Genomic DNA, 16064 nt, shown 5'->3' on the forward strand with positions numbered 1-16064 from the left:
TTCTTCTATGTACTCTTCTACATTAATTAACTATTTTTAAAAAGAGATCCTAAGATTAAAAACAAAATTCCTTCCAGACTGATACCTAGTCATTAAGCAATATCTTTTGGGGGAAAAAACATCTTCAGTGAAACCAACTACAAGCACATCTCAGTCAAAAGAGTGCCACAATAGCTTTGTCAAAAGCCTTCTCAATTAAGATGAACCACATCTGCTGTTCTCTCCTAATATACTAGACTGGCAGCTCTACTCTAAAAGAAATGAGCTTCATTTAGAATGCCAATTAACTCTGAAAATAATTCACTAAGAGGGCTATATAAACATAAATATATTATGTTAATTTGACTTGATTTCACTTTAAAAATAAAAATCCATTGCCATATGTCATATGCAACATAAACCTGTATAATCTATTATATAAAAGCTTTTTTGGATGGGAGTTTTAGAAAATGAATTAGCATACAATGCTAATACAGCACTTTAGAGACACTGTATATGTCTTAAAAGAGGAATAAATTTGTATAGATTTATTATTAAATCAGCAACTCTCTAATTTCACACACTATAAAGAAGGCTCTACATCAATATTTTTGTATTATATTAATGTTTGAGTCATTCAGCTCATTTTTGGAGAAGAATATGGAAGATATTCTGAATTAATAGATCTCCCAATTAACAGAAATGTAGGCTTTTAAACACTATAATGTCAGGTTAAACTTCTTCTTTTGTTTTTTTTTTGGTGAGGAAGATTGGCCCTGAACTAACACCTACTGCCAATCTTCCTCTTTTTGCTTGAGGAGGATCGTCCCTGAGCTAACATCCATATCAATCTTCCTCTATCTTGTATGTGGGATGCCAACACAGTATGGCTTGATGAGTGGTGTGTAGGTCTGTGCCTGGGATCTGAACCCGTGAACCCCAGGCAGCCAAAGCGGAGTGCACAAACTTAATCACTATGCCACTGGGCTGGCCCCTCAGGTTAAACGTTTTTAGTAGAAATCTTTCTAAAATGCACAACCCACTTTATAACTGTAAAAAACTGCATGTGGTTAACATAATTTAACTTTCTTTTGATGACTCAGAAGTCTTATCTTTTTCTTAATAGGCAACAACTTTTGACTCCCCTAATATTGCTGCCTAACCTGTATGATCTGGCACAAATTCTTTAACATCACCCCATGAACATTTGCACTATGTTTCTCTGTGTGACTCATGTCCCTTACATTCCCCCCTACACTTTTCAGTGGCTTTACATTCCCAGTCAGAAATTCTTTTTTTTCACTTCAGTTTGTAACATAGCAATAGAGGAGACAACTCTTAAGAGGGTGGACTATAAGGATAATCTTTTCCTTATTATAAGGAAAGTAAATATTAGACATTAATGCTTTAAACAAGTAGTTTCTGATCTATTTTCAGTCATAATACTCTCTCAAGATCTGATGAAAACTATGGGTCCCTTCCTTCACATTCAAAAGACAAAAACCAAGTTTGTGTACAAACAACGTCCCAGTGTCATTGGACTCTCTACAATCTACTGACAGGCCCTCTATAAATCCAAGAATATCAGGCAGGGATTTCTGTCTGTTCATTGCTGTATCCCAAATATCTAGAATAGTGCCGGGCACATAGAAGGTACTCAATAAATGTTTGTTATAAGAAAGAATAAATAAATGAAAACAGAATAGAAGGATATTCATTTCCGCATTATTTCTATCGGCAAAAAAAACTGGAACAAACCTAAATGTCGTTCATGAAGGAAATAGTTAAATAAAATTGTGGTACATTCACACCAGGGAATAACATGCAGAAGTTAAGAAGGGCAACTATATCCACATTCATTTTAAAAACTCTCTAAATACTGTGAAGAATGAAAAATAAGTTTCTGAAATACATACATATGTATGTGTGTCTACATATAGTAAAGCATTTCTTGTTTAAAAAAGTCTGGAACGTTACACACCAAAGTGATAATGGTAGCTATCTCTAGGGCAGCAGTTCTCAAAGTGTGGTCTGGAGAGTCCTGGGCTCCCCAGGACCCTTTTGGGGATCTGCAAAGTCAAAACTACTTTCATAATAATAATGAGATGTTTTTTGACTTCTTCACGTCTCATTCTCTCATGAGTATACAATGGGATTTTTCAGAAGTTACGTGACGTGTGATATTGCAATAGATGTGAACACAGAATCAGACGAGAATCTAGTTCTCTTTTATTACCCCATACACTAAAGAAATTTGTAAAAATATAAAGCAATGACATTCTTCTTCTTTGAAAATAGTTCTTTTTCACAAAACATAGGTTATGTTAACATGTAATATTATTGTTAGTTTTTTAAATACTATTTTGAACTTTCATTTATTTATTTTTGAAGAAGATTAGCCCTGAGCTAACAACTGCCGCCAATCCTCCTCTTTTTGCTGAGGAAGACTGGCCCTGAGCTAACATCTGTGCCCATCGTCCTCTACTTTATATGTAGGACACCTGCCACAGTTTGTCTTGATAAGCAGTGCACAGGTCCGCACCCGGGACCCCAACTGGTGAACCCCAGGCCACCAAAGCGAAATGTGTGAACTTAACTGCTGCGCCACCAGGCCAGCCCCTATTATTGTTAGTTTTAAATGAATAAACACAAAAATTCAGTTTTAATTTCTCATATGGTTAATATTGATAGATATAAACCTCATAAGCAAAAGCTCTTTAAGATCGTCAATAATTTTAAGTGTGTAGAGGGGTCCTGAACTAGGGTTTTGACAACTGTTAAAGAGAGAGATAAGATTTTGGGGATTATGGGAGAATGGCAAACTTTCACTTTATCTATATGGTTTAATGTTTACAATTAAAATATATTTGTGTAATTACTTACATAATTAAAATATATTAAAAATATACAGTGATCCCTAAACATAAAATTGCCTATATTAAATTACAAAGCAGAATACTCATGTGAAGCAGAGTTCGCCCATTTTCTAGCTGCCCAACGTCTCAGAATGCAGTTTCTATTGACTCAGCCCATTTAAAAGTTTACAAAAGGTGAACCCTAGACACATTTAAGGGTTGTCATCAGTTTCTAGCCTATTGTCTCTCTTCCATTCCCTGGAAGCCCCTTTCCAACATTAAGGGCTCTGGGGGTCTATCCCCTTGCTTTCTATCAAAACATGAAAGGATATGACAATCCACTTTTGGTTGGTTGGTTTACGAAATAGATTCACACTAAATCACCTTAAACAGTTATTTTAATTTAAAGCTTATCATCTCTAATTATGTGATGAGAAGCTTTCTTCATCAAGAAATTTCTATTTCCTCTAATCAGGTTTAGAAATGTTTCTAGGCCTGAGGGGTTTGGAAAAATCATAGCAAGTCTACTCAATCAATCTCTGAAGACAGTAATGACATCTTTTAGAATGACTTTTCTATTGAAGAGAGTTAGAAGGGAGCAATCAGTCTCTCCAGATGACTTCCTGTTGGAAGCCTTGGCTCGCAAAGTCCTGGGGGGGAGGGCGGGGGGGAGAGGAAGGTAGAAATTAATATTTATTAAGCATCTACCATGGTCCAGGCACTTCACACCCTTTATCTTATTTAATACTAATAGCCACCTGAAGTGAGTGACATTTGCATTTTTTTTTAAATGAACGTTCAGAGAGGTGAAGCATATCCAACAAATTCCCCCGGCCAGTAAAAGGGCAAGGTAAGGATCCAAATTATACCTGTCAGACACCAATACCCTATACCATCACTGTACCATGCTGACTCCATGTTTCCTCTACCCTGCTGCCCTGACGGCCTAAGGGTCCTCTTTCCAGATCCTCCAGCCCTAATGGAGTGTAGTCCATGTCCTACCTTCTCTAACCTTGATCTACCCTAGGCCTCGCAAATGCACATTCTCTCACTTCTGCCTCATATGGCACTATTTCAATTGAGGGCTAGTAGTAGAGGTAGTGTTGTATCTTTTCCCTCTTATCTGGAATGTTCTAGCTCTCCTATTACACCTAACTCTGCATTTCAAGATTCAGATGGAGTAGTATGTCTTAGAAAATAGGCTCCTTGTTAACTGAGGTCCTTTTTTGGAGGGGGTCGGGGGGGTGGCGTGACCTATTCAGGTAACAACTAAAAATTTTACATTCCTAGCTTGTGTCAATCAAGATGAGTTTATACAAACTCAATTAAAAGAGAGAGAGAGAGTGCCAAAACCTTTCCACAACACCATCAATACCCAGAGTGTCCTATCTTTCATATGAGAAGTTGTTTCTGAACTGTGTAATTAATGGGTTACTTGATCCTCTTGATACTTACCACAGTCAGTGTATTAAAGCCAGCTCTCCCGAGCAAATGTCCTAGGTCATTGACAGCAGTGAAAGGAGAAACATGTGGAGAAAATCCTCCTTCCCTTTCTGTTTCTGCTAACTGTAATGAACACCGAAGTTCATAGAGTGTGTCACCTCCAAACATTGCGCCAAGAAACACTCCATCTGGTTTTAAAACATAATGAATCTGTAATAAATACAAGACAACAAAACTATTCAAAATTTTATATACAAAAATGTTAATCGAATAAATATATGGTGTCGCAATCAATACTTTATGATTACCATTCTTATTTTGTCAAATTAATAATCAGATAATTTAATAAATAACATCTAAGGCAACAAACTATCAGAAAGTTGATGCAGTATAACATTATTGTAAAGATACAATACATTCATTGATAGTATTGATATCAATAAAATATGTTATGTTTTCAAATTTTCTAATAGACAAATTTTATAATCAGAAAAATACTGCAATTGTAAAGTATGGTAGACTGCAAAAATCATAACCTTCCCTGTATCTGTGCCCTTTGAAATGTCACTTTGTAACAACTCCCATCAAGAGATGGAGTCTACTTCCCCCTCCCTGAATCTGGGCTAGCCTTGTGACTAGCTTTGGCCAAAAGAATGCAGTGAAAGTGACAGTGTGTTAGTGGCAAGCTAAGGTCTCAAAGAGCCTTGCATGCTTCCACCTGTTCTCCTGGAGCCCTGTCAGGCCACCATGTTGTGAACAAGCCTGAGCTAGCCTGGTGAAGGATGAGGGACATGAGGAGCAGAGAGGAGCCAGGGATCCTGGCTGAGGCCATCTTTGACCAGCCAGGTCCAAGACAATCTAGCAGCAGATCACAGACACATGGGTGAGCCAAGCCAGACCCAGAAGAATTTCCTAACTAAGTCTTACCCAAATTCCCAAACTACAAAATCGTGAGCTAAATGAATTGTTGTTTTAAATCACTAAGTTATGGTGTCTTATTACACAGAAAAAGCTAATTTTTAGAGAAACCATTATAATTCACAACATTAACCTAGCAACACACTAGTTTTTTTTTTTTTAAGGAGAAGTATCTAACTTATTTTCCAGCTTTAAAACAAAAACAATTTGTAATTGATAACTTCAGCAAAATAGTGGCCAGAGTGAATTTGAGAACCACAATGTTTGTTCACTAACTCTCTTAGACTACAATCTGTAACTAGTTTGACTGTGACTATTCCCAACAATGAGGAATGTTACAGGAAAAGGTGGATTCTAAAGCAAACCAGAATCCAAATCAGAGTAGGCGCTTCTAATCAAAGCATCCATCTTGAATTTATATTTAATATATTATGAAGTAATTACAAAACAGTATATAAGCAAATCAACTGTAAAATCTTTGGTTTCTTCCCTTCTGCCCCTGTAGTCTTACTTCCCTCTCTTGTCACCAAAGTCTAATATAGAGACTAAGATTTAGTCCTCAACTCTCTGCAGCTTCTCTCTAACTCGGGGAGTTTATCAATTCCCCTGGATTTCAAAAGGATGACTTTCCAATCTCTATCTTTAGCGCGGACATCTTTCCAGAACTCTAAACTCATGTTCAACCGCCTATGTCATGGACATTTGTCTCTTGGCAAATAGATCCCCCCAACAGATCCAACACACACAACACTTATTCTCAAACTAACTCCTCTTTCCAATTGCTATATTTGTTAATTACCATTTTCTATTCCCTTTATCTCTTCTACTCCCTCTACCATTCTTTCTACTACTATTACTAATTATTCTCCCAGTCATCCAGACTCAAAACTTTAAGGTGAGCCTTGACTCCTCCCTCTCTTTGATCTTCAGCTCTAACCAGCCACAAAATTGTTGATTCTTCCTTTGCAGAGTCGTAACTATCCCTACCTTCCTTTTAACGCCTACCATTGCCACCTAGATTTAGTTTATCTCATGACTGGACCACTGAAAGTAGTCTCTTCAATTTAACCAACTTCTTCTGGAATCAGTTTTCTAATCAGCAAAATGAAGATATCTTGCAGGGTTATTTAACACATATATAAAACAGAGCACAATGACTGGCAAATAGTATGTGCTTAAGATATGGTAGTTATTACACTGCCCACTAGCTTTTTAATCATGTCACTTTCCTCTTTCAAATTTTCCAGGAGCTCTGAATTGCATCAAGAATAAACTCTGAATTCCTAAGCATTACCCAAGTCCTCCTAAATTTGGTTCCAATATGCCTCATCTCTCAGCACTAAGCTAATTCTCCAACAGGCTTCCTCTTTGTCCTTTCATGCTCCTGAAGCTCTTGTACCTCCCCATCTATACTCTGATTCTGCCTTCCTGGAACGCCTTCTCTTTCCAAATCTGACCTGTCCTCTAAGGCCCTGTTCAAGTAATTCCTTCCTCTTGAAGCTTTCCTAGGCCATTCCAAGCCACAGTATCTCCTTCCTTCCTCTGAACACAATTTTTTACCTACTCCTTACCTGCCTTATCACCTGATAAAAGTTAACCAACAAACATTACCTAGCATTCTCTAAGTATAATGCATGGAGAAGATACAAATATAAACAAATAAGTTCTTACCCACAAAAAATTTATAGGCAATAAAGGAAGAAAAGAAAGACATATAGAAAATGTCTTCTAATATCATTTTGTACAAGTTATTAAAGTTTTCACAAATAGATAAAACATCTCTATAATTAGATTTTTTGAATTCCCAGGAAGGAGGGAATCAATCATTGTACTTCCTAATATGCCAAAGGCTAGCAAGTGTACCTGGCCCACAGAAGATAATAAATACTGGATTTGCTTCCATTTTCTACTGTCAGAACTATAAAAGAGAAACATCTATAACTTTCTGTATAAAAACTGAAACAAATGCTAAGTTCCTAATAATAAATAAAATAACACAGGCTATTACAATCAACATTAAGGTTCTTACCTGTTCAAGTGCTCTAGGAAGATCATTCACCCAGTGCAAACTACAATATGAAAACACATTTGTTTTAGCTTAATTCGTTTAATTAATCACTATAATTGCCTCTAGTATAATGACAAGCTACAAAAAAGGTGTTAATTTTGAAGCCTGAAATTACATATCAAAATTCACTGACTGGTTTCATACAAGTTTTAAAATAAAAAATTTTGGGGGCCGGCCCTGTGGCCGAGTGGTGGGGCTCACGTGCTCCGCCTCAGCAGTCTGAGGTTTCGCCGGTTCAGGTCCTGGGCGTGGACATGGCACCGCTCATCAGGCCAGGTGAGGCGGCATCCCACATTGCCAGAACTAGAAGTACCCACAGCTAAAAATATACAACTACGTACTGGGGGGGCTTTGGGGAGAAAAAGGAAAAATAAAAATAAAATCTTTAAAATGAAAAATTTTCCTAGGGGAAAACCCTCTTTCTGTGACACTACAAAATGTGACAGTAAATCACTTTGTTGATATAATTATCTGTCCAGTTATTCTTCACTGAATAAACTAAAAGTCAGTTTCTCCAAAGAAGACATACAAATGGCCAAAACGCACATGAAAAGGTGATTAATATCACCAATCATTAGGGAAAAGCAAATCAAAACCACAATGAACTATCACCTTATACCTATTAGGATATCATATTATCAAAAAGACGGGAGATAATAAATGCTGGTGAGGATGTAGAGAAAAGGCAACTCCTGTGCACTGCTGATGGGCACATAAACTGTTATAGCCACTATGGAAAACGGTACGGAGGTTCCTCAAAAAATTAAAAATTGAACTGCCATTTAATCCAACAATCCCACTACTGGATATATATCTGAAGGAAGTGAAAACACTATCTCAAAGAGCTATCTGCACCCCCATGTTCACTGCAGCATTATTCACAACAGCCGAGAAAGACATGGAAACAACCTAAGTGTCTATCAATGGATGAATGGATAAAGAAGATGTGGTATATATCTACAATGGAATATTATTCAGCCATAAAAACGGAAGGAAATCCTGCATTTTTGTGACAACATGAATGGACCTTGAGGGAATTATACTAAGTGAAATAAGTCAGATAAATAAAGACAAATACTGTATGTTCTCGCTTACATGCAAAATCTAAAAAAGGCTGAATTCACAGAAAGAGAAGAATAGAATGGAGGCTGCCAGGGGCTGGGAGAGGGGGGAAATGGTGAGATGTTGGTCAACGGGTTCAAACTCCTAGCTATAAGAAAAATATTTGGGAATCTAATGCCCAGCATGATGACTATAATTAACAATACTGTATCAATAACTTGAAAGTTTTTAAAAGAGTCGATCTTAAATGTTATCTCTACAGACATATACAAAATATCGTAATTATTGAAGGGATGGAGATGTTAACTAACCTTACTGTGGTAATCATTCTGCAATATATACATGTATGTATAATCATCACATTGTATACCTTAAACTTACATATGCTATATATCAATAATATCTCAATAAAGCTAGGGAAAAAAAATAAAGTGAAAGTCGTTCCTATCTGACATCTCATCTAAACAGTGCTACTCTGAGACTTTACTGAAAGAAAGTAATAAAAATAAGCACTTGATGACATGTTCAAGGAAGTTCATTAATTAAATCAAACAATTAAGCTAGAGATATATACTAGCATTCTAAGCCCTACTTTCCTGGAAAGAAATAAAATTTATCATCACACATTATTTTTCCAAGGCAAATAGTATTATTCATCAAAAACTTAATAAGTTTTCTGATAAATATCCCATATTTTTTAAGATCATAAAACAAAAACAACCCAGAGCTCCATGTACTTAAAATTTAATTTAAGGAACTTCTTGCATTGTCTTTTGACCCTACTGACCTTGTCCCAGTGTGTGGTGATACGCAAGAATATGATGGCAAGAATCATATTCTGAGTCTCTATAGAGTGTGGTCACACTTTCCTGGTAGAGTTGGCATCATCTTATGTTGACTTTCAGGATAGTACTGAAGACCCATTTCACACTGTACTGTGTTAAATTCAAATGTATCTTTCATAAGGCTTTCTAACAATTATTAGATATTTTAAAAATTAAGGAGGTCATATTATAAACTCTATCATACTTGTGGAGAAAATGAAAGCAATGGAATCAGTTACTTGCCAATAGCAAGCAGATGAGCTAAAGTTAAAACTCGAGTTCTGACTCCCTGCGCAGAGCTCTTGCCCTCAGACCAAGGCTCTGTAATGTTTTTCATTTCATGACAGAATCTGAACACTTTTCTAATTTTGTTCAGCACATGTCAAAAAGCAGGGAAGAAATTACAAACTCACTGAAGAAAGCAGCAAGGGTGACCAACTCCCAGTTCGCCTGGGACTGAGGGGTTTCCTGGCACACAGGCCTTTCACCACTAACACTGGCGAGGTCTTGGGCAAACTGTGATGACTGGTCACCCTAAAATCAGCTATCAAAACGGCTGTACTGACAAGGAGAGCATGTTAAATCTTTGAAAGAAAATTTATCTGACTATAATAAGAAGAAATAAGGTACTGCATAGAATATTTTATTTTCTCTATTAGATGCTGAGTTCTTTGAGGACAGGATCCCTGTCTGAACTGATTTTGTACTCCCCCAAAGCACCTAGTTCAGTGCCTTGCATATTATAATCTATCCAATAAATATTTATAATATGTTTGTGTAATAAATGTGGAGGGACATGGTAGGAAGCACAGAGGGAAAAAAGTAACTTTGAGGACTACATTTCTGTGTAGAAAAAGAATTTTAGTTGAAAGAAATACTAGCTTTTCCTTATTTGGAAGAACAAGCTTATAAAGGGTGCTCTAACATTTGAATATTGGAGCCAGTATACTCTTTCAAACTCCTGCCCACATCAATATCAATTCCAGGATACCAAGTTGCATCAGGGAGGAAAACCCTTCTATCACAGATGAGCTTTTGCAAATTGAGGAAAGTTGGAAAAAAAAGTTGATGTGCTGTATCATATTATCTCCACTAGGGAGCATATAATCCAAAATTCTTTAGCAGAGAAATCTTATTGCTTATAAACCAACATAAGTGGGTTTGTGACTTTAAAAAAAAGTTAAGAATTTACTCCATTATCTATTTTCTTTACCTTATAATACTAAAACTTTAAAGCATAAATTATCTATTTATAACACATATATTTTTTAAAGTACAAATGGATTACCAACCTTAAACTGCTAACCACCAGGTCAAATGTATTTTCTCGGAAGGGAAGGAATTCTTCATCAGCTAAAACACTGACAGTAGGAATTTCTGTTTCTAAGGTATTTTTCTAATGGTTAAAAAATAAAAGTTCAAAAACACATTTATATAGAATCTCAGTTACTAATGCAATCATTGTTAAATTTAAGTAATGTTACATTTACTTGGCAGTTTCTATCCCTTCAAAAAAAATTAACCAAACAAAAGAGCCACACAGAAACTCAAAAAATATTTCTGAAATGACACTAAAGACCAGCCATGAAAACTGTCTAGCTGGTTGGAAAAACATAAATAGGACATCTATCTCACACCAAAACAAATCTCAAAAGGCTGAAAGCTTCAGTGGAATAATTGAAGCCATAAAAGTACTAGATGAAAATCTGGGTCAACGTTGTTATACTCAAATAAAAACACCTAAGTAAACATGGCTTAAAAGATAGAAACTGAAAAGGAAAAGATTGATATATTTGACGATAAACTAATCAAAAACTTCTAAAAAGCAATAATAAGTGTAAACAAAACATTGGGAAAAATATTTATAACATACATGATGAAAAATTAATATCTCTAAAAAAACAAGCTCTTACAAACCAAAGAGGCAAAGAGAAGGAGAAAAAGGTACTTTCATCGAATATTGTCATTCAGTCTTTCTAAGAGCAGTCTGGAGATGTGTATCAAAAATTTAAAGATGAACATCAACGAATCCATAAATTCCACTACTAGGAATTTATTCTCAGGGAGAAAAACAAATCAAACATACAGAGTTGCTTTATATAAGAATGTTCATCACAGTGTTGGTTATTGAGAAAATAGAAATAGAACCGTTCAATAGAAACTTAGCCAAATACATCATGGAATAAATAAATCATATATTGGAATACTACATAGCCCTTTAAAAAGATGGTATGTGCGTGTATATAAAAGGACGATGTTCTGTGAAAAACATGGCACATTAGCATAACACCATTTCTACAAAATTGTGTGTTGGGGAGATAGATATTCACCTACAAAGGGGGAGACCAAAATGTCACCAGTGGTTGCCTCTGAGTGGTGGGACTAGGGGTGATATTTTCTTCTTCCTTTGTATTTCCTATGTTGTTTAATTCTTCTTTATATGTATTATATTTATAAACAGGAAAAAAAACCAAACAATGCTATTTCGAAGTTGAAGGAAATAAAAAACAAAGAACTAAAAATCAAACCAAGAGATCAGAAACCATGTGTTAAAAAGCTACCTACCAAAGCATTTTCTGCAATGTCTGCTTGGAAAAACTTTCCAACGGTTTCCTGTAATGAAATAAAGTTGATCAGATAATACAAAAACAAACAAACAAAAACCCACTAACAAATAAAACAGAATGACTGTTGAAATTGCTAAAGGAGAAAGTGATAATTATAAGCTAATTTTCAGCTTTGTAAGGGTATTTTGCTGCATAAAACCAGTATGGTACACAATTACTTTTAATAACACATATTAAGTTACACAGATTTAAATACATGCAACTAACCCTATGTTTAATAAAATAGAGAACACAAGTATGAATAATCAACATCCTTCATTTACTTCACTGGGTTAAGGCTTACGTGTTACCTTTGCCATGGCATAAAATGCTGAGAGCTAGTCCCCACTCTTGTGCCATAAAAGACTTGGAATGGTTTTCTCACCTTTCACTTGTTCATTCAAAGAGTTTACAAAGAATAAAGAAAGACTTAATAAACAGTTACTTAAGAGGGGCCTAACTGGTTTCATTTTCCCTGTTTCACCTATTCTCCCTTCCTTTCCAGAGGAAAGAGTATTGCACTATTTCTTTCCCAGATTAACACCTTCCACTATGCACTTTTTTATCCAGGATCCTGCTCCCTCCATCACCATCTCTACCTATCTTCAATCTTCATCTTCTGTGTTTCTTTCCCTCTCACCTTAAAACAGGCATAAGCCTCCCAATTTTGAAAAATTTCCTCACCTCTAATGGTCTTGTGGTTGTTTTGTTTGCAATCCACAACTCTACTTCTCACTAATGTTTTTCTCCCCAATTCTTGGTAATCTATTTCCACTTTCACTGCTCGGATTACCAATAAACTAATCACCAACCACAACAGTCGGTCTGCTACCAGTCTTACTTCACTTGACCTCTTTGAAGCAGAGCACTGCTGACGGTCTACTAGAAACTTCTTCAGCACTTTCTTTGAGTACCTTCTCTGTTAGAGAAACCAATCCTTTGCACTTCATCCACACCTCCTTCTTAAGGAACTTCCCTGCCCACAACTTGGAAAGGGTACTGTACCATTACCTGGGTACCCTACCATTACCTGAACACTGCTGATTACCTAAGGGCAACTGGTGTGCAGGTAAATGTTTAACTTTGGGTCTCAAAAAAAAGGTGCCCAATTTCCACAGTGCAACCACTCCAAGAATGGCAGATTTCATGCCACCAACATGATGTTGCTGAAAGTAGAGCTGGGAAAAAATGTGCACAATTGGCTCTCATGAGCTAATTCCAGCATACCAGTGGGAGGGGTGAAAAAATAGGCCAATCCAGACTATCTACCCCTGTCTCTGACTTGAAAATTTAAATAAGAGACAGAGACAGGGGCAGAGGTTCCTGGAGTTGGAAGAGTATGTAGACTTCAGGGTGCAGGCAGTGGTATGCTGGTAAATTTTTAATAGCGGGCTTTTGGTAAGGGACTGCTTTGTAGCATTTGTCAATTTCTGTGGCATAAACACTCCACCATGGCTGATTTCAAGTTATCAACATGACATCACTGAATACAGAGTTGGGAAGAGATACTAACAATCAGCTTTCATGAGCTGCTATAAGCTAGCCTCAGCACACCACTGGGTGTAGGATACTCATATTGGGGCCACATGCCCTGATGAATACCAGTGATAGTCTGCAGAGAGAAAAAAGAAAGAAGGCGGGGCCGGCCCCGTGGCCAAGCGGCTAAGTTTGTGCGCTCCACTTCAGCGGCCCAGGGTTTCGCCAGTTCAGATCCTGGGCACAGACATGGCACCACTCATCAGGCCACGCTGAGGCAGCATCCCGCGTGCCACAACTAGAAAGACCCACAACTAAAATATACAACTATGTACCGGGGGAATTTGGGGAGAAAAAGCAGAAAAAAAAAAAAGAAGAAGATTGGCAACAGTTGTTAGCTCAGGTGCCAATCTTTAAAAAAAAATTAAAAAAAGAAAGAAGGCAACCATGCAGCATCTAGTAATCCCAGAGAGCAAGTGAACAGGAGGGCCTTCATTCTGTTTCAAACAGGCCTTGTGAGGCTGGCTGTACTTTCAGATCCTTGAGTGACATAAGAGCCTCTAAGTAACAAATGTCCCTGTATTTAAACTGGCTTCAGTGGATTTCTGCTTCTCACAGTCAAAAGATACCACATTAAGGCACTTTCCATCTTGCTTACTATTCCCAGCATCTTTGTTGGCTCCTCCTCATTCTTCTACCCCTAAATAAAATTGTGGACGGTTCTTTTCTATATTTTTGCCCCAGTTTACCTATTCCTGTGGCTTCTGCTGTCACCTCTGACAGAGGCTTCCAAATGAGAACAACAGCTTCCACTTTGCCAGACTTATCTCATCTCACTTAATCCTCTTGCCCACCTTCGGAGATACATATTACTGCTCACATTTTACAGAAACTGAGGTCTGGAGAAGTTGGGTAACTGGTCTAAGGGTATATAGACAGCACGTGGCAGAGCTGAATTTTGAATCCCGATCTGCCCAACTTGAGTCAATGCTCTTAACCTCAACACCCAATTCCAGTTCCACATTTCCAACTACCTGCCGGACATTAACAGTAATATAGTCCACTGTCACCTCAAACGCAACATATCCAAAATAGGAATACCACTTGCTCCTTGCCACCACATCCCCTGACTTTTTCCAGTCACTGAAGTAATAACTTCAAAGTTACCACGCATTTATTTACGCAATATTCATTTAATAAATCTTCACTGTGTGTTCTAGCTACTGGAAATTTAGTAGTGAACAAAAATGAGCAAGTCTGTGGAGCTTATATTCCAGTAGGAGAAGACAGACGCCAAATAAACAAACATACAGCAGGTGCTAATAAGTGCTTTGGAAACAAATAAAGCAACTAGCCCGTCAAGAGTGGGGGCCCTGTTTTATAGAATAGTCAGGGAAGGGATTTTTGATGAGGGGTCATTTAAGCAAAAACCTGAGAGGTGAGGCAGTAAGCCACACAGACATCTTGGGGAAGAACGTAGAGAACAAGTACAGTGCAAAGCCCTGGCCAGTCTGAGAGACAGCAAGGAGGCCAGGGTTGCTAAAAAGTAGGGAATGAGGGGAAGGAGATAAGGTCAAAGACATCATGGAGAGTCAGATCATTGAGGGCTTTATGGATTAGGACCCTGGATTATTATCAAATTATTAGACGACAACTGCCAAGAGTTCTGAGCAGAGGACTGACAACCAACTGACACGTTTTAAAAGGATTAGTTTGTTATGAGAACAAACTGTCAGAACAAGAATAGAAGGGAGGCCAATAAGGAGGCTACTGCAATATGGACCAATATGGTAATACCGAAAGTAGTAGAATTATGGATCTATTTTGAAATCCAAATAAGATTTGCTGATGGATTTGATGTTGGAGGGGAGGACACAAGAGGAATCAATGACTAAGTTTTCTGGCCTGAGCAACCAGAAGAATGGGTTTGCTCTGCCCACCATATCTGATCAGTCATCAAGTTCTATGGGTTCTATTACGTCTCTTTATACATCCCTTCCTTTATATCCTGCTGCCTCTACGTGGGTGGCAGGCCTTTCTCTTTCATGCCTGCACTACCTTTAATACAGCCTCCTAATTGGTCTGTATCTTTATCTTCTCTCTTCTTCAATCCTTCTTGCATACTATCCCCAAATAAATCTTTCCAAAACATCACTATATCACACGCTACCGCATTCTACCTCTGTGCCTTTCCTACTGCTATGCCCTAACTTCCACTGCCTATGAAACACCAACTCAGTTCCTTTCAAATCCCAGGTCAGATTCTGTGCCCTTTCAGAAGCCTTTGACACGTGCCCCCCTACTGATTTTCCCTTTCCCTTAACTCCTGTTGCAGTTTAATGACTGTACCGTTTCTGTGTCATTTACTATTATCAATAACAGTGTTTTAGGAGACTCACACAACCCCTCTCCCCCCGCCCTGGCCCAAGAGTATGTATTTTCTAAGTAGATTTTAAATAGGAAGCCCACTTTAATCTGTGTCCATCACAGCATAGTATATATAGGGACTAAAACAATAAATGGTCTTTATGGTCTGAACTAGAAAATGCAAAATAAAACAGTATAAGCATTAATAAAGGCTACCTATATTTAATCACACAGAAAGATTTCTAACCAACTGATGAAATTAATATTTTTCTTAGCTAGAAAATTAGCTTAATCCATGTTCCAAATGAATGTTAATCTGATTTTAATTGTGAATTATCAAAAACATCTTAAGAGGCCAGCCCCAGTTGCCTAGTGGTTAAGTTCAGTGCACTCCACTTCAGCAGCCCAGGTTTGGTTCCCAGGTGCAGACGTTCACCACCTGTCTCAGTGGCCATGCTGTGGCGGC

The 16064-nt window shown here is 37.4% G+C and overlaps 1 protein-coding gene across 5 annotated transcripts in view; it reads right to left on the reverse strand.

The window, feature by feature from the left end:
- NDUFAF5 (NADH:ubiquinone oxidoreductase complex assembly factor 5) overlaps positions 1–16064 on the reverse strand; it is a 31927-nt gene that overhangs the window by 10525 nt on the left and 5338 nt on the right. For 2 of the 5 annotated variants that reach the window (XR_011430798.1, XM_023626104.2), the window contains exons 4-7: positions 11715–11762; positions 10442–10545; positions 7225–7264; positions 4290–4487 (exon numbers count right to left, since the gene is read on the reverse strand). Coding sequence is in view for 4 of the 5 variants with exons in the window: in XM_023626104.2 (XP_023481872.2) it covers positions 4290–4487; positions 7225–7264; positions 10442–10545; positions 11715–11762 (390 nt within the window). In the remaining variant the exon portion in view is untranslated. Of the gene's footprint in view, positions 1–4289; positions 4488–7224; positions 7265–10441; positions 10546–11714; positions 11779–16064 lie in introns of all 5 variants that reach the window. The other 3 variants (XM_023626106.2, XM_023626107.2, XM_070247222.1) reach the window with 3 other exon arrangements.

The sequence above is a fragment of the Equus caballus genome, chromosome 22 (genome assembly GCF_041296265.1).
Source record: "Equus caballus isolate H_3958 breed thoroughbred chromosome 22, TB-T2T, whole genome shotgun sequence".
Lineage (NCBI taxonomy): Eukaryota > Metazoa > Chordata > Mammalia > Perissodactyla > Equidae > Equus > Equus caballus.